The following is a 19963-nucleotide window of genomic DNA, read 5'->3' as shown; positions in this document are numbered from 1 at the left end:
GGCTTCAAGCCAGACGGCCAGAACCAGCACATGGCCAGGAGGGAGCACAGGGTCTGGGCTGGAGACTGGTCCCACATGAAGAGCTCTAATAGAGAGGTGAGGTAAAGGGAAGGGCCAGGATCTTCATCGTTCCCCAGTGGAGCTACAATCGGTATTGCTACATCCATGGCCACAGCGGGGACCCCCTGTGTGGTCATTCCATCCGGGTTTGGGTCATGCTGGATCCATTTTGGTCTTGTCTTTCTCCCAATCTCCGAGTGTGTCTTTCCAACTTGTTTACAGGGGATCGGACTGATGAGAGGGGGCGAGTATTAACTGCACTGATGACTTTAAGCCCAGATTATTAGCCTGCTCACAGCCAGATGGCGACTGATGGCTTAGTCATAACACACGCACGAACATATACACACATCCAAATTACCCCCTCTAACTCTCATGTAACAAACACACACACACACATACACACATTTTGGGTAAAGAAGATTCTCTAAAGTTTAGGGAGGGGAGGGGAGAGGAGTGCAGTAGCTCTGGGGAGGACAGGATCATGTTTGAAGAAGAAGATACAACTAATATCTGTAGGCATGTACTTTATCTTTTTGAAGTCGAGGCCTCATGATAAGAGCGGACAGAAAAGTTTCTCTTTCGCTTCACACATTTCTCAAAAGTGTTAAAACACCTCAGATGCCTCTCGTCCGCTGAGACGACTAAAAAGGGAAGATTGAGAGCAGGGAGGGAAGAGAGGCAAGACCAGCACATATATCGCAGTCTAGTATATATAGAAGCTTAGTACTTCACTCGGGCAAAGCCTAATAACATCAGTGCTCGAATCAAGTGAATCAAACCAAATCGCCTCGTACTGACAGCCAGACAGAGAGGGGCTCCAGTCACGGTACTCTTCATTAGTCCATTTAAATGCTCTTACCGAAGTGTCTGGCCTAGCAAAGAGGCTTAATATGTCTGTCTGCTGTTTTAACCTTTGCGTTAAAACGAGAGATGACGGTCTACGTTCCCATGCAATAAATGTACAACAGTTGTTTGGAGAAAAAGAATAATAATATAGAGATGAGTGAGTCAAGTTATTTATCATGAGAGGAGTTAACTGGGCTCTCACCTCAAAGCCGGCTCAGGATTACATTTTTGGTCGAGGCTTTCCTGTGTGTTTGCATGTACTGCATTGCATTCAGGAGGATTCTATGAGTGTAATGGCTGGCGTCAAAAATAATCTACAGATATTTTCTCAATTAAATAGTGAGTAGCTGTTACACCCCATTATGGGTTTTTTTTCAATAATAAGTAAACTATGATGTACTCATATGAGGTGCAACCACCTAATTTCAGTATTGAATACTTTTGTTTGCTTGTTTTTTCACGCAATCGTTTAATCTTGAAGTAAACAAAAGTGAGAAAATTGACTAGAGGTTTTCATCAAGAAGCTGGAAACAATAACATTTTGTTACATTTGCATTATTACCAACACATTCTTTTCAATTGAGCCATGCTGTTGTCCAGCAGCAAAAAAAACGTATGGGTTGATTTCCAACTTTGGGCCTTTTCAGTATGGAATTTACATGTTTGTTGTTGTTGTTGTTGTTGTTGTTGTTGTTGTTGTTGTTGTTGTTGTTGTTGTTGTTGTTGTTGTTGTTTACATTTGATTGATTGATTGAACCTTTAGTCATCTCACAGACGGAGAATTTTACACTAATTTCCTCTAATGGTCGAAAAACTTTTGAAGGTTTACAGTTAATTGCTCCACAGGTATGAATGTAAGTCTGTGTGTGTGTTTTGCCCTGTTGAGGACTGGTGACCAGTCAGGTTCCACAGCGATGTGAACCTAAGTAATGGATGACTAGAATAAGTCGAAAAGACATCAGTTAATATCTCAGATGTTCTACTCATCATGTTATTGGAACTTCATTTCCAAGCAATGTCATAAATCTTGAGTAAATCCTGCGAGGATCATCTGGTGATACTAGTATACGTGTGAATTTCCCCGGGTGGGACTGGTGCCATGTCGTGAAGTCAGATTACTTCCCCTGTCCGTCCATCTGTCTGGTGTCCTCGTCTGCTACCGTGTGTGTGTGTGTGTGTGTGTGTGTGTGTGTGTGTGTGTGTGTGTGTGTGTGTGTGTGTGTGTGTGTGTGTGTGTGTGTGTGTGTGTGTGTGTGTGTGTGTGTGTGTGTGTGTTGTGTGTGTGTGTGTGTGTGTGTGTGTGTGTGGTGTGTGTGTGTGTGTGTGTTTGTGTGTGTGTGTGTGTGTGTGTGTTGATGACTTGCCAGCTCAGCTGACAAATCTCCAAGCCTTCCGCTTGCTAAACTCATTGTGATTTTGCCTCCATACGTCCTCTTACTCAACACCAACGCGATCCATGTCAGATCAATTCAAGCGGGGGGCGGCAGGGGTGGGGTTTACCTCCGAGACCAGTTGAGTTGACTTCTGCCATCGATTGGTGGAGCTCATAATGGTACAACAACAGTGCGTTGAACCAATTGTTGTGGCACTCTATAGCAAAATGTTTCATTCGGTAACTCAAAGGATCAGAAGCAGCATCCCGACTGTTAGCAATGCACGCACACGCACACGCACACACACACACACACACACACACACACACACACACACACACACACACACACACAGAGCAATCTCTCCCCTGTAATAAGCACAAATTGGAATGCATCGGACCAATTAATCAAAGGGCAGCCAGTCTGGTGAGGCGGCTGATTACAAGGTGTGACAGGAGACTTGAAACGAGTCTTTCCTTTCCATCCATCTCTATTGACTTTCATAATGCCACGTGCACGCATGTGTGAACTTATATGCAGATACACGGCAGATGTTTCTACCCGGTGACTCGATTTCTCTCTTCCCGCTCCGGAGAACAAACTGATGGCTGCGCAGTGATTAAATCCCTCTCTGCGTGCAGACAACAACAGCAAAAAAAAAAATCAGATTCAGTCGCACCAATACCTCACCGGTGTTTTTACTCATTTTAAATTGCCTTCACAGTGGTTGACTCTCCCTGATGGAAGCTTTTATGTCCTGATCTACATGACACAGTAGTGTAAGTGACACCGACACACGCACACGTACATACACACCTTTATTTAAATCGTTCTTCGGTAAAACTCAAACGGCAGGGAGCTGAGCAACAGCAGCAGCAGCAGCAGCAGCAACAGCAGTGGTGCAGTGCAGATCCCACCGCTGTGGGACTGACTCGTGTCGCCGGGCAAACAAAAAGGGAGACGAATAGAGCCAGAAGAGACAGAGGAGTAAAAGGCAAGTTGTCCTCTCTAATCCACCTCCTGCTTGACCTCAGGTCAAATACCGAACAGCCTCCCCCAACTCTCCCACTCAGAAAAATGGGGGCCATGGCAATTAACAATGCTTCCTAGGTATTTGGCATGGGGTTTTACTATCAATGAATCCACAATGGAATCAACACAGCACTAATGTCTCCTCCCGTTTCATTTAGCCCACATTACATAACGAGCAAGTTTGCCAAACACGTCCTCGCTATTGTAACAAGTACAGTACACGGCGGTGAAGGGACATTAAATATAACAAAGAAATATTAGCGCAAAGGAAGAAGATGGATATGCATGAATACGCACACATCTATTCCCTTTTGGTTTGCAGCCACATCCACATCATTAACACACAGCTTTTTGCAGTGACCACACACACACACATGCATAACTGCTCCCAGTAAACACCAGGGGCCTCATTTATAAACGTTGCGTACGCACAAAAGAATGCGTACGCCACTCTCTACGCAAACCGTGGGATTTATAAAAAGAGAACTTGACGGGAAAATGTGCGGTCCTCCACGCCAACTCTGACCCATGCGTACGCACATAACTGGGGAAGGAGAAACTGCGCCACCGATGCAGAAGAAAGAAACGGGAGAAACTGTGTGAAACCGATCGGGTAAAATAAATAGTTATATGACCTCTCATATATGGACAGTTTATTTGCAAGAAGTGGATAGTAAAAAATAAAATTTCTACAATGAATAAACAAACATACTCCCCGGAGTGCACACGGGAAACATATGATTAAGACAGTAGTAAGACAACAGTAGGGCAAATTATGTTTACACTGATATGAATGCAGTGTAATATCCTATATCATATAGCCCCATATAGCAGTGTTGGGCGCAGACTGGAGCCGGCGCTGTACGTGATGGGTGGCTTCTTGGTACGGAGAATTAATGTGGAAATCCTGAGACTTGCAATTTTGTAGGAGTGTTTAACCCGTTCACGACCTTGCAGGCGACAGTGGAGACCCCCTCAAGCGGTGGCTGCTCACCCCTTTTCCTCACCCACAAGGCGCAGAGGAGAGGACCTAGAATCTGCGCCACAGCCAGGCGTGCAGTATTGTGGAGCGCACCATCGGGCTCCTGAAGGGCAGGCGGCGGTGTCCCCAGGGCCGCCCCTGGCCAAGTGGGGGCCCTAAGCAGGATTTTATTTTGGGGCCCCCCCTTCCAATAACATAATAATACTAATAATACTACTACTACTACTACTACTACTATACTACTATTAATAATAATAATGAGAATAATAATAATAAATTTAATTACTAACGAATCAAATGAACAGCCTCTATCAACAGTGGAACAAGAACTTTATAGATCAAAAGTGGAACAATCTTTTTTATTTCAACAACATCCCACCTTCAAGTGAAGCACGAGCCTCTTCTTGTTTGGACTTTTTCTTTCTTTTGCTAGCTCCTGAATCGTATTGACGTTTGGAAGCTCTCTCTCTCTCTCTCTCTCTCTCTCTCTCTCTCTCTCTCTCTCTCTCTCTCTCTCTCTCTCTCTCTCTCTCTCTCACTCTCTCTCTCTCTCTCTCTCTCTCTCTCTCTCTCTCTCTCTCTCTCTCTCTCTCTCTCTCTCTCTCTCTCTCTCTCCTCTCTCTCTCTCTCTCTCTCTCTCTCTCTCTCTCTCTCTCTCTCTCTCTCTCTCTCTCTCTCTCTCTCTCTCTCTCTCTCTCTCTCTCTCTCTCTCTCTCTCTCTCTCTCTCTCTCTCTCTCTCTCTCTCTCTCTCTCTCTCTCTCTCTCTCTCTCTCTCTCTCTCTCTCTCTCTCTCTCTCTCTCTCTCTCTCTCTCTCTCTCTCTCTCTCCTGCCTCGGATGACTTGGTGGCGGTGCTCTACGTGCCTCTCGAGAAAATACACGCGCATCCTTTGCGCATTTGCAGAGAATGATGATACTTTATTGATCCCGAGAGAAATTCAATTCACTTGCGCAAAATGGGGCCCCCATGGATCGCGGGGCCCTACGCACAGCGCGTGTTCTGCGTGTAGGGAGGGGCGGGCCTGGGTGTCCCCCTCCACCTCTGTCACCACTCCACTCAGGAGGGATTCCCCGATGATCCCCTCCAGTGTTTCCTCCAGCGGGGTGAGCTCCGGATGGCCCGTTCCCCCGCCCGTGGCACAGACGCTCTGCCAGTGTGACGCCAGGCGCTTTTTTGTGTCTACTTTGATGTCGGACCACTTTTTTTTCACGTCAGCCACACTCCGACCTTCTGAGGCCACAGCATTGACACCATCCGCCACATGCTGCCACTCTAGAGCCTTTTTGGCATTGGTGACCCCAACACTGTGTCCACCAAATAATATCGCCTTCCTCTTCTCCACCTCCCCGACGAGAACTTCCACCTCACACTGGGTGAAGTTGCGCTTCTTGGCTTTCCTTGCTGCTTTCGGCATGCTGTCAGTCGTGAATCCATATTCATGAGAGGCGTTTCTCTGAATATTCATGGCCAAATATGGGCGTGTATGACCCGCACACAGGTGCGCCACATTTAGAGTGGATTGTGATTTATAAAGGAAATCGGCGTAGGACGTGCGTGCGCACTGTTTTATAAATCAGGATATTTTTGTGCGTACGCACTTTCTGTGTTTCGTGCGTACGCCAATTTTGACGTCAATCCTACGCACAGTTTTATAAATGAGGCCCCAGCTCACACATTTTTCTGTATTGCATTATCACACAGCAGAAGCGTAATTCCCAAAGGGCTGGGCTCACGCTTGCTTTTAATGACTTCAGTGAAGTTGGTTTACATATCAAACACCTGACCGGATGTCTATCGATGGGACAGAAATAGGTGCAATCTGCCACCGTTCATGAGGGACAACTAATTGGCACGTTTCTGAAAGGCGAGTTTTCTCTATAGCGGCATAAAACAGTAGAGTGGTATTAACTGCATATAGCAGGATGAAAGACATGACGCGCAAAGCAACCAGTCACAACGCAGGAAAATGTGCAAGTTTTAATTATATTCACTAAGAAAACACAACGGCTTTGAGTACACAGCATGAGTGGAAAAAAACTGCTGGCTTTCTCACTTTAACGTATACGTTTCGCACAAGAAGGCAAATTAACCAAACCTGCATTGTCACAATATTATAACAGTAATATAGTTGCTAAACATGAAAGGTGGCAGTTATAGTGTTTTTTGGGTGCAGTTCTGTAGAAAGTCTTGATTTGATTCTGCATGGATTTTACACATTCTCTCGGTTTCAATTCTCAGTTTCAATTCCTGTTCTTTTTTTTGTTTGCAACTGAGAGCATGATGTTACCTCCACCATGCTGTGCCCTCTACAAAAAATCAGATATACTGTATTTCTAATGAGCACGGCTTTGGTTTTCGGTGTTTATAGTTCTGTTACAGAGGAAGTATTTGTCTTTTACAAGCTGGATTATTGCACCTTTCTCATCGAGAGCCCACCGAAACTTGAGAACTCCAACATACTGGTTATCCATTCACTGCACTGGCACCACGTCACCTCTAAGGTCAGTGATGAACTTACTCACTTCAGCCATCCGCTGAATCCACAAAACATCCCAGACTAACCCAAAGAAATCCCACAATAAATAAAAACTGCAGGTGATCTCTGGTGCTTTTTACAAACTTTAGCCTTGACCCTCATCCAATGTTTACTCGAGTGGAAATATCAGGTTTTTCTTTTTCCATTTTCATTTTCAGAAAAGTTTCACATTCAGACAACAACATTCGAGCATTTGTCTTTCTTTGTTGTCCCACTCAGTCCTTGGCAATCTTAGGAATGTGTCTGAGGTGACCCAGGTGATGGTTAGTAAATGTACAATTTGTTGAAAAGCGTGAAGAACCTGAGCAGTGCTCTGGGATATTTCAATGTTATCCCGTCTACTCACACAAACTTATTGACTGTAACTGTAGAATCGCATTGCCGACAGTTTAAATGGTAAAAATGCAGTAGAGCTTTACTTTAGTTTCCACCTCAGCCTTTTGTTATTGAGCCCCACCAGGTTTAGTGTTGTACAGGCTGGAAGCAGCCCTGCAGACTCCTCCAGCTCAGCTGGAAACTTGCTTAACGTCCAGTGTGTGGTGTTTTCCACAATCCACACCAGTTTTCTCACAAGTCTCTCGCCGAGTTTCTTCCTCGTGCTACAATCCGGTAACGTCTTGACAGTTTTATGACTTTGAAACTTCTGGATATTTCCAACTGAGGTGACACAGATTCCGAGGTGCTTGGTGACGTCCTGGAGTTTTTATAACAGTGGTAACACTGATCGTCTCAGATCTTATTTGTGTTGAATGGGAGATACATGTGGTTGTGTGAGCCGAGAACAGTTTCCTCAGCAGACGTGCTTGCTGACATGGTGTGTGTGACACAGAGAGAGAGGGAGAGGGGAAGAGGGGGAGAGAGAGAGAGAGAGAGAGAGAGAGAGAGAGAGAGAGAGAGATGAGAGAGAGAGAGAGGAGATGAGAATAAGTGTGTGCACATCCTCCTCTCTTAGTCTGCCTCCTGTCCTGCACAGTAATAATCTGTGTTTATTCCAGTGGCCATGATGGAGTGTCCTAATTACAGTAATGCTAAAGATTGGTGCCCAGTCTGCTCTCTGACAGCCACACAGCTGCCGCTGCAAGTGGGTATGGAGGCACGACAAGGCACTTTCAATCACACAAACACAGACCTGCAAGGAAAAAGGAGCGATAACACTGTGCACATCCTCATAAGTCAAACACACACACACACACACACACACTTTCCTACTCTATGCCGCTGTAGCTCCTCCTACCTTGCTGTGTTGAACTGGCCTGTGTGCGCAGTGGGAGTGACCATCCTCCAGGCCTATGCACAACGACCCGCCGTCAGCTGCAGTGCACACATCTGGAGAGAGAGATAGAGACAGAGAGAGAGAGAGAGAGAGAGAGAGAGAGAGAGAGAGAGAGAGAGAGAGAGAAGAGAGAGAGAACAGAGAGAGAGAGAGAAGTGAGAGAGTGAGACAGCGAGTAAAAAACAACGAGGAGGAAAAGTGGGCCTCCGTGTGAGATTTGTGTCTTTAGCTCATTCCACCCCATTAATGGCGTCTACAGCACATCGGGCTCGTGAGAAACCACAGAACGCAAACAATAATGCCTAGTTATAGTTTAAAAACCATTGTGGGCGCCCGCCTGTCGCACAGAACTAAATATGTCAACACACTAAAATGGCCAGGGCACTCAGTCATCCCAAAAAAGAAAAAGGACACTCTTGCAGTCCTAATTAAAGACTCTTATCTCAGAATGTTGTAGATAAGTTCAAATTCCTTTAAATAAAATGTATATTTGCATAAGAACCATCCTTACAGGATGGTATGAGTAGATAATCGTTTCCAGGCTGCCTATTTCTCATTAATTTCAAGGTCCCGGGGACAAACTATCAAGCAGTTGGCACATGAAAAGACTATTTCTGGTTGTAGCCTGGGAGGCAGGCCAATGTGGAGGCAGGAAACAAAAGGAAGAAAACTTCTGGGCATCCCGTCGAGATGAACTTCTCCATCTTTAAATCTGGCAATCATTGTCAACATTGTTTGATAGCTCCAGCTCTCCAAAGAGACCCAGTCATCTGCTCTCAGCTCACGTGTTGTATTCATATGCATCAGGCTGAACGAGCGCCAGATGACAGACGCCTTCCTTCCAGGAACGTCTTCCTGAAGTCTTCATGTAATTTGTTTCAGACATGTGTTAATTTCCCCCTGTTACCTTGGGCCTGCCTGGGATCAAACGCCCTCTAGAGATGGAGACGTAAACTGCAGTCGCTTTGATCACAGCAAATTGCAGTAATGAGGCCTTCAAGTCATTAATCCCTTTGTGTTCAATTATGGCTATAGTGGAGAGAAGTGTTAATGAATTGCCTACAATTAAGATGACACTTAAATTGTCTGAAAGGGACGCTTCGCTTTGGCACTTCGCCATAAAAATATTTAGAAGGAAATCGTGAGCAGATGTTCTGAGAAAGTTGCTGAACAAGACGTTTATGCTCAGACTTCTTCAGTTTATGAAGCTGCTTTTGAAGAGCATTTGGTTTAAATAATCGATCGAGAGGATATTTTGGGATTTGTGTTTACCAAAATTATACAACAGAATATGCACCCGGGCAGAAATGTACTGACTTTTCAAGCAAGTCAAACTCCTCAAGCCAAGTTTGAACTTTTTGATAAACTCTAGAAACCGGATGAAATCTATCGAGAATACAACTTTTTTTCCACGTCTTTAACAATGCGAGAAGGTGCTCAATAGTTACCATTGGAAACAAGTAGTAGTGTTACTAGTTGTAGTGATAATGACTGACTGAGATCTGAGATCGGCTGCTCCATTCGTCAATCAGATGAAAGACATATGTTTAAGATCCGAAATTCAAAGTGCTCAAATCTGCACGCCATGCATGGATCTTCATCCCCCATCTGAATTCACGGCAATATGGCCAAGAGTGCGGCCATTGACATGATTCATAAATGCCTGAAAAAAAGGCAGGAATGTATGATAACTTTATCATTTCATGAACGTGTGGATGTAATAATCCTGCTGCAGTTTCCCAGTTCTCTTTGTGGAGTCATGTGTTCCCATGTGACAAGTTTCCATTCGAATCATTGCAGAACGAGCATGATTGGCTGGATACGCTCAATCTGGACAGATGGGGGAATTACATTAGTGTAAAACGGCAATGAGTTGATGTGCAGTGGTGCAGAATCTGATCCGCTATCGTGCCGCTATTTTGACTGTCGCACAACAGTAATCTTCTTATTTTAGTTATGCGGGGCAAACAGTCATTTCCCTTAAAATATTGTAAGACTCTGTGGTGCCCACGATTCCCAACTGGCAACATTGAATCACTCTGACTGTATTTAAAAAAATATGATAACTTCCACAACTCTTTAGTCGTGCCAGGACAAGACAAAATCAAATTCTTAACGTCGCCACAGAAAATCTTCTCCAGAATCTTTCTTACCTTCCCTGTCAAAGCTCAAGCAGCACAAGGAATTGTGTTTCTACCAGCGCGGGTATCAGCTGTGTTTGTCCAACGACATGGCCGACCCTCGCTGTTCGGACTCTGACGGCGCACGTCGGCCGTGTGATTAAACTGAGCTGACAGCGTACGATACATCCACAGCGATAATGAGCCTCCCGCCCCCCTCAGCTTTTCCTCTGCTTCAGGACACGCAGAGCTGTGAAACTTCATATAGAGTTTCTTTTTATTTGTGCGAATTTCCAGTCTGCGGTTGTTTTGGGGAAGTGAAGACATTAACTGAAACGGTAAGTGTGGTGGCTGCTTTGTGGTGGAGGTGACAAACCTTCCCGTCACTTATTTTACTGTTGTAAAAAAACTGACCATCACCAGGAACTGCAAAATATAGCCTGAAAAATGACTTTAAAAACCATGTTTGACTGCAACTTGAAAAAATTATAACAAGTAGAAAAACAATGTGGTGGTTTATGGATGAATGAAACAATATTTCAAATTGATAAGCTGATGCTTTCTTGTGTATCGAGACTTGTGCAGCGTAATAGGGTGTGCCAAGTCACTGCGCTCTCGCTTTAGTGTGCGACTGTCGCTTATCATCTGTCACACACAAGAGAAACAAAGAGCAATAAAATCAACTGGTCATCTATGAAAGCCCGATTAAGTTTTAATACTTCCATCTTAATTGTGATTGTCAAGGTCAGGTGTAAATTCGTAGCACTTGCTACTAAATGTGGTCACACCAAGTTTGTTCATATGCTGAAGTTGCAAACTAAGTCTCTGATATAGTGGACTGATCTCCTAAAGAAAAGTTTTCTGACTCCCTTATTTACACAGTTGAGGTGAGAAATAATGCTACAAGATTAAGCTTCCATTTTGAGCATACAACTGACAGATGCTACATTGCTGCTACAAAATAACTTGAAGCCTTAACACTACAGTGAACAGCCTCTGGCAATCTTTGGATTTTGAGAACTAATTTGGATATCCGTTTCCCTTGGGCTAACCACATACATTTCTGCTTTACATGGACTTTAAAGGTGCAATACATTAGATTTAATCAATGCCACTTCTGTGCATCAGGTGGCAGTAGTGAGTCGATAACTTGTTTTCAGTTATTTTGAATTTCTTTCAGTTTTTTACAATTTCTTTGTTCATTATTCATTTTCTTCACTTTTCTGTTGCATTTAAAATGTTATTATTTTTCAGCTATTCTTCTTTTTGACTTGATGCTAGGACTCATTTTGTTGTCCCTTTGTCTGTGTTTTCCAAAAGTTTTCAAGATTCCCACTAAGGTCTGCGCATGTGGTCTATAGAAGTACCTGAGGAGGACTTGGCTCGGTGGTGCTTGGTGCGGACCTCCTGGCTTGCACTGGCGTGGCGGCGCCATGTGATCTGAGGTCGGAGCGGGTGATTGAGGAGCCATCCCGCCTCAGGTTCAGGTGCAGAGTTTCTTCAGCGAACAGCGCCTGAATCAACGCCAGGTCCCAGACTCGAAACGCACCGACCGTTCAGCACCAGGATCTCGTCGCCTGGACGCAGACCTGAGTGACACAGACGTGTCATTTCAAGAGAGGATTGGTAACAGCCACAGAGATTCCCATGCGTCACCAGTGGTTTTAAAAAGTGAGCAGATGAGCTGTACCTTCGTTAAAAGCAATCCCATCAGGAAGCACTTCGCTGACAACGATCCTAGCTGTTCCTCAGGTTGTCTGTGTGTCCCGTTACAGCGAGAGCCTGGGGAGAAAAGGTTCAACGAAAGGGATTACAGAAGAGACACTAAGGTAAAATATGACCCCTACATATACAGCTGCCCCTTTAATCCAACCATATGAGACTCACTCACCAAAGTCTCCGACACCGCTCGGTCCTGCTCATGTGCAGTATAAACACATTAACCGGTACCATACCTCCAGCTGATCGCTGACCTGCAGGGCGATATGAACCTAATCAATACACCTCACAGAATGAGCAGATAATGAAGAGGAACTGTTTGCCGGAGCGGCAATTGTGCATGTTTGTCCTCCTCACCACGCCGTGCAGGAGCTCTCCAGCAGCCAAGTATCGAACCTCCACGTCCTGTCCCGCTCTCCTGTGCAGTCGGAGGCTAGCTGTGCAGGCCGGGATCCAGCTGTTTCAATCTGAATACGGGGGAAGGCGGGGGGGTTTAAGGGCGCAATGTTTCAGTGCAACAAAAAAAAAAAGCATCGGGGCACATTTCATGCACTGACGCTCAGCCTTGACAGCTGCCGTGTGGTCGAGGTGTGAATTATTCAGAGTTTACACTCGGTGATGAGAAATGGTGCAGCAAACAAAAAAGGCTTTCTCCCAAAGGATCGCATGCAGTGTGTGTGCGTGTGTGTGTGTGTGTGTGTGTGTGTGTGTGTGTGTGTGTGTGCTGTGTGTGTGTGTGTGTGTGTGTGTGCTGTGTCCATCTATCTGCCGTCACTCTTAGGGGACTATGAGTCAGACTGAATAGGTGTTATTTTAATCTCCTGGGAGAATAATGCAACTGGATGTGCTGTGAAAGCTTCAGAAGTTGTTTTTTTTCGCTCAGAAAGCTCAAATTTATATACTCGCATTTAATTTTTTTATTTTAAGAAATCACATGTGACTGATTTGATCACAAACTTCAACACTCCAGTCGATATCTATATTTAAATGAACACGCTGCCTCACTTCTCCTTTGTTTTGGGTTTTTTTTTTTCTCTCTCCCAACAGCTGTCAGTAATATTGTTCTCTCATAGGCTGTGACATGTCATCATTTCCCTGAAATCCAACCTTGCAGGCTGTGAGGAGAAGGTCGGCGGCTGTCTGGTCCCTCCTGACGGGAACTTGGACTGTCAGGCCGTCTGGCATGTGGACACACATCAGCACATCGGGGGCAGTGTCAACGCTGTCCCAGACACCACCCTCAGGGGGCGACATGGAGTAGATACTGGTGAGCACATCCAGACGCTGTGGGGGGGGGTGTAGAAGGAAACATTAGATGGGAAAGGGAGGAGTAAACAAATAAAAGGGAGGGGGAGAAAGAGAAAGAGAAAGAGAGAGAGAGAGAGAGAGAGAGAGAGAGAGAGAGAGAGAGAGAGAGAGAGAGAGAGAGAGAGAGAGAGAGAGAGAGACTTGAAGTAGAGGCACACACAAATCAATAGAGTTCCATTAGTCTAAATGCTTGGCCGTGGATCAAGCCGTGGAGCAGAGATGTCATACAATTAGCCTTTCAGAAATTCATTTGACAACATAGACGGCAGTTGCTCCATATAATCGGCATCATAATGACCATGTACATGGGAGGATTGGCAAGCGTGGCCTGCCAGGTCTAGACATCCAAGATGATATCGGCTCCGATCTCCAGCTTTGCTTTAAGTGAAGTATGGGGACAATTTATTTCAAAATCAGTCAACCTCTCGGTGGGTAATTATGTGTTGCATTATTTGTGGCATTAACAGTGAGGTTGAAGCTGGGTATTAAGGTTGGAGGGACTACTCGACCTCACAGGCTGCCATTTGTGGGGTTTTGGTTGCGACTGTGTGTCTCTGGAGAGGGAAAAAAGCACCGCTGCTTCAATGTGGGGCTGTGGGGAGACGCCGCAGTGCAGCCGGAGGCCACAATTACTGAGGCCCCCGGATCACGAGGAAAGGCTCAATCACACCAAGCTGCACTCAAACACACAGGCTGGAGAAAGCAATGACGCAGCACTTTTCACAGCATGAAGTCTCGGTTACACTGGGACACGGGACCAAGACGGATAATTGCCTCAGTGAATAAGCAGGGAGGGAATCAGTGATGTTTTAGGTGCATTACAGGATCACAAAATTAAGACTGTGTTATCCCCGTGTGCACAAAGATAACAGTTATGTTCCTATCCTGACGCCATTGTGTGGATTTGCCGTATTTCTCATGACTATAACCCATAGACTGTTTATGATATGGTAAAAGATTCAAGAATTCCAGAAAGTGGATTGATAGTTAAATGCCCATAGATAGTTTTAAGGCTTCCACAGTGCGGCTGCAATCATCTGTTGTTTTATGTGGATGAAATTATTATGAAATTATTTTGCCGTTTATTGTGGAATCATTAGCTGTCAATAGTGGGGGGTTTCTTCATTTATTCCCCCCATCACATCTTCAGTTCCCACCAGCAGTGTCTCAGAACAGCAAAAGTGTGTCGTTTGTGTTGAGTTTGAATAATTTGCCACCAGATATGAAATAATTATCCATTAAAACTTTGTAATTGGTTAAGAGTACATTTATTTGTTAATAATTTACAAATATCAAAACATTTCTTATAATATATAAGAGAGAGAGACATACATTTATGCCATTTTGAATTTGCACTAGAACTAGTAAATGGGAACATAGTTTATTTTCAGTGCAGTCAGTCCTTTGCAACATGTTTATTGAGGACATTTATGGTGAAGCCATACTTGTAGCATGTCGATTGTGTATCATCCTTGATATACATAAAGATCTCACATACAAGTCGCATGGAGCTGCAACAGACAGTAATAGTAAAAGAATGGCAGACGTCCTTAAAAACGGGTAGAAGGACTCACTTAATGCACAATTTTTGACAGTTTCTACAGCCTTAAAATCTAAGTGCAGTCTAATCAGAAGAGGGTTTGGAGCTTTCTGTCTGCTGCCTGTGAGTTTTCTGGTCCTTTTCCGAAGCCGTTGATGAATCACCTCAAGAGGAAGAAAAGACCTTTTCCCTGCCAGACAAAAGCCCTAAAGGGACTAGTCTGTGAGTCAGAGCCTCATGTAGCCAGCCGCACACGCACGCACGCACGCACACGCACGCGCACGCGCACGCACACACACACACACACACACACACACACACACACACACACACACACCACACACACACACACACACACACACACACACACACACACACACACACACACACACACACACACACTTATGTCCAGTGTTCTCAGTGCTGGCTTTATAAAACACAAACATTTGAGTAGTTTTCCACCCAAATGTCCCTCAGAAGCAACACGACTTCAAAATAATAAAAGCCACCGATGTTCTGACTTGAGTGTTTTCCCTGACCTGTCGGGAAGAAGGAACACAAGGGACCACTTCTACGCCTGCACCTTAAGCGATGTGAAGTCATGCTTAAAAAAAAAACCAGACAAACAAAAAAATAACTGTCATGGCAACGGTTTGCATAACCGCTCTGTTTGTGTTGAAGCAACACTGGCGTGACCGGAAAACTGAGATTCGGCTTTGAGCAGAGGCTGAGTAACACTGTACACGCATTCATGGTCAGCAGCAAGCTCGAATGGTTGCCGGGTCAACGTTCCACCAGCCCAACGCCAGCACTACGATCCAGACACGCGCTGGACTTCAACCGCTGCTCTGTGCGGTGAGCGCGCTATTTCTGTGTGAGCCAAATTCAAGTCCTTACTTCAGTCTTTCCTCTCAAGTGTGGAAATTATGTGGAGCCATCCTCCACCCTGGAGCTTCTAAAGATGGAACATGGAATAAAAAGGATGTTCGAAAGTCAACATAAATATTACAACTCTGCCTGGAGCCACACCGGTGAAGGAAACCTGTTACTTTTATTTTATTTTCTCTCTTAATACTGCAAGTTAAACAAAATAGTTGTCAAACTTTGAATTGAATACAGTGAAAAAGTCAAAGACAATTAGATGTAGCGAGCTTTCTATGTTAACATTGTTGGCACTACACACACAAGCTTCCAACTTGAAATCATGCCATACAACAAACTCACACAAACATAGAAAGCATAGAAACAAAACTACAAAATGATACTGCAAAAAAGAAAAAAATGGAATTGTTATGCTTTAGGTTTTACTTGATTCTTTGGCCCTGTTTAAACAGCATTTTCAGTTAAAAACGTTCGTACTTTCATAGCGCTTTGGGTGTCTGTTTACACAACAATGGTGCTTGGAGCCACTGAAAACACAACTTAATAAAAAAAAAAATCTCCAACTTCATGGATTTCAGCGTTCCTGCCGTTGCCATGGAAACAGACACAGTATTCAAAATATTGTTGAATAAACATGCAAAACAAAAACGGTTGGTTTTCATTGAAATGCTGTCGTGTAAACAAGGTCTTAATCTTATAACTTCTGATTAAAAAACTATTTCGTAACGATAGTGAATCAAAAGTGTATTATTTCAAGAGATGCCCACAATCATGACTTGCGTAAACTAAAACAATAAAAAAATAAAGCTGTAAATCAAAGGTGATGTCTTGCATTCATCTTCATCTAATTGGTAACTTCTCATTAACCTCCACCAATAAACAATCAGTAATTCCACTGCCATATTCAGCATCTGTTGCATAAGATGAACATTCAGTATCAGGTGATGGGTCATTTCCAGTTTCCACTGTCCCTCTATTACATCTATTCAAAGGGCAGAACTCTTTCTTTCCTCAGATATCCAGCCCGAGGTTCTTCTTTCCATTATGACACGCTTTTCCCATCCTTGCACACATAAAGTGACAATAATGGTCGCCCAGACTTGCCAGCAGCACAGGCCAGATTGTGAGAATTAAAGCAGCGCGTGTGGATTTGAAGGCAGCAGAGTGTGGAGAGAGGTGGTGACACAGAAAGAGGGTTCAGTATGTCACGGATGAGAGGTGATAGGGTGCTGGTCACAAGCCAGTGAAGAGGGGGGCACTTGTGGTATTTCAGTCTCTGTGGAGAACGGGCGGGAGAGGAAGTGAACCCCAGTCCTAAGCCTTCACTATATTCTCATAAATGTGCTCCAGAAGACATTCTGAGTGTCCTCCGATCATGTCTTAGAAAACATCCAAAACCCCCGTCTACTGGTAATCACATTTTCCAAAACATTATGATGAAGCTGAACACAAATGGACACGCTCACACTCATTGAGCTGTTTCCCTCAACCACCAGACCACTACTCCAAAATATACAGACTCAAGCACGTTTGAGGTAACTACATGCAGAATTAGCAAATATTTACAGCTGATAAATTCTATTGTGGATGTATTTACATTATTTAACTGATTTGTATAGTTTAATGTGTGTATTATTGGTCACTTAATACCTTTTTTGTCTCACACTTGTAGTGCTTTGTCTTGTCTTCTGGCTTGTGAAAGTCTTTATGTAGATTATGTTGCTTAAGGGTTAACTGTCACGTGATTTAAAATGATTGTTTATGTTAAATAACACAATCAAATCTCACTAAATTAAGCCAACTCATGAACAGTGATTTGCATCTATTGACTGACTGAGCAATGACTGTTTCAACAAAAAGACAAAATTCCGTGTTACAATAGCCACCAGGTTGCAAGGAAACATCGACACCACCCTTGACGTATCTGTTTATAAAGTTAAATTCAATTGTTTAAAATCTGATAATACCAATTCACACCGCAAGGTGTTGTCGTGAGTCACTGTGTTTTCATTATCTACTACTGGAGTTTGTTTATTGGTTGAATGTGTTCAGTTCTTGACATCAGCAGCATTAAAAACGACACCGAACAAAGCTTGTGGCAGCAAATCATCCAAACAGCGACAGTCAGACTTGACAGTGATTCACCACGATAACCCAACACCGAGAAGATCCAGTACATAAATCTTCATCACTGTTTCTTTAAGAAGAAGAAGGCTCCGGTGTAATTTTTTTCTGCCAGTCAAAACATATCGACTCACTCCGCTGCTGATGGGAGGAGTGGGCGGACGGAGGATTCGAGGAGCAAAACTCTGCCAGTCGGAGTGAATCTTAACCTCTGCGGAGGCCGGAGCAGCTGCAGCACCGACGGGTCCGGTGCACCGTGCACGCGTTTGTTTCTGCTTCGACCTACTGCCGCTCATCGGGATGGTCTGAGACAACAGAGAGGTGGGACGACAAGTCCTCCTCAACTGGAATTGAGTACTACAGTTAAGAAGAAGGCAATTATGGAAGAGCCAACATAACAAAACCTATTCTTTATGTGGTAAAAGCATCCTACAGCCAATCAGAGCTGTGTGGTACTTCAATTTCAATCACTACATTAACACACTTCATTGGATTTCCTGACTAAACATCTCGTGGGGCGGGTGCAGCGAACCATTCAGCCATGATCGTTCTGAGACAAACTTCGCTCCTATCACAATCATCTGGAAACATATAGTTCAGTTTATTTTATCATGTCCTTTGCTCATCTGGACGTTTCTGATGGAGATGGGACAACATCGTTAAAGGTATATTGTAAAAACCTACTTGCCAGAAAAGAAGAAAGCAAAATACATGTCAAAATACATGTCACGTAAGAACAAATGAATCAGAATCACAAACCGCAGCAGGCTGAGAACAACCACATGTTCATGAAATGGTGAAATCATCACAGAAATACAATAATTATTGTAAACCTGGCAAATCTGAAGCCGGATCTCCTTTATAGACTCAGTCTTTTAGAATCTCAAATGAATAAAGAATCAGTTTTTAGTCTTAACAAGTTTGGATTTGGAGTAAAAAAAACTTTTAGAATAATGAACCTTCAACTCATCCCAGACTGAAGGATTTATTAAGGTTCATTATAAACATCCGTTATTACTACTTGTCTAATAATACAAAAGAGATTGTGACACTGCCTTCGTTTCTGCGAAAGAGAATTACAACTCCTCCGTGTCAACACATCCTCGGTTGGGTAATATTGTGTGGAAAGTAACAGTAACCGCACTGACAACAGAACAAGGCCGACGTACACACCAGCGTACGTGCACAGAGCAAACAGCCTTCGCTTGACGCGACTTCACTTCAAAGGATTAGAAGCTGATGCCTGCTTATTGGAGTTATTCAAAGGATTTGAGACCCGAGTCGTACAACAGGCGCAAAGTCATCAAGACTGAAATGAAGAACTGTACGCGTCGGCAAAAATCAATGCGGCTGTGCTAACCTCCCTCTATTCTCACTTCTCGCCCTGAAGAGTCCCAATCCTCCCGGAATCCAAACGGATCCCAGCGATGAGCTGTTTTCCACATTCACGCCCAAATCTGAGCGAGCTTTGGACCCTTAAATGCATTTAAAGTGACATAAGAGCACGCACCCGATGAACGCCATTATTGTTTCTCTGAGCCACTTCCTGTTCCCTTTCTGGAGGCCTAATAGGGGCCGTTATAACACTCGCCACATTGACCGCAGACTCGCGCCATGAATCACTTAATCCAGCGCAACAGCGATCTTCTCAACCTCATCCTGCTCGGTCTGAAAGAGTCCATTATACCAATGTGTCTGTGCAACATCAGAACAGCAACTGTCCCAACAGCCCCATACAAACCCGACATTTCCATCACGTGAATAAACAGTAGACTGTTCGTGACTTTTGACCATATATTTTCAGTTGCTCCTAACAAATAGGAGGTGTTCGACAGAACCAAAGCTCCCAAAACAAAATGCGTAAATTTCCTTTTTGCTTTTGAACTGTTTAAAAAAAAAAAAGACTGTTCAACCAGTTTCAATATTCTATCCCTTAAGTGGGGCTGGAGCTGATTCCAGCTGGGCGGGGTGGGGCGGGGCAGGGCGGAGGGGGGGGGGGGATGCTGGACACACACACACATTCACATCAGAGATCAGTTAACAATCCCAAGAAAAATCGAAGCACGCACAGGGAAAATATACACGCATGGCACAGAAAGTCATCCTAACTCCTATGCCATAGTATAGTTTGCTAAAAATTTCTCTTGAAATGCTGTTACAAAGC

At 44.1% G+C, this 19963-nt stretch overlaps 1 protein-coding gene across 1 annotated transcript in view; it reads right to left on the bottom strand.

Annotated features, from left to right (window-relative positions):
* The window catches only part of tiam2a (TIAM Rac1 associated GEF 2a), a 62904-nt gene that overhangs the window by 24368 nt on the left and 18573 nt on the right, over positions 1–19963 (bottom strand). Inside the window, 14 exon segments of the mRNA XM_080513347.1 lie at positions 8068–8159; positions 11594–11648; positions 11650–11691; positions 11693–11758; positions 11760–11815; positions 11917–11965; positions 11967–12008; positions 12119–12139; positions 12141–12176; positions 12179–12199; positions 12303–12383; positions 12385–12408; positions 12410–12412; positions 13053–13229. Coding sequence (XP_080369473.1) covers positions 8068–8159; positions 11594–11648; positions 11650–11691; positions 11693–11758; positions 11760–11815; positions 11917–11965; positions 11967–12008; positions 12119–12139; positions 12141–12176; positions 12179–12199; positions 12303–12383; positions 12385–12408; positions 12410–12412; positions 13053–13229 — 765 coding nt within the window.

This window comes from Blennius ocellaris, assembly GCF_963422515.1.
Source record: "Blennius ocellaris genome assembly, chromosome: 17".
Classification (NCBI taxonomy): domain Eukaryota; kingdom Metazoa; phylum Chordata; class Actinopteri; order Blenniiformes; family Blenniidae; genus Blennius; species Blennius ocellaris.
The sequence above is the reverse complement of the archived record's forward strand: the minus strand, read 5'-3'. Positions and strand labels throughout refer to the sequence as shown.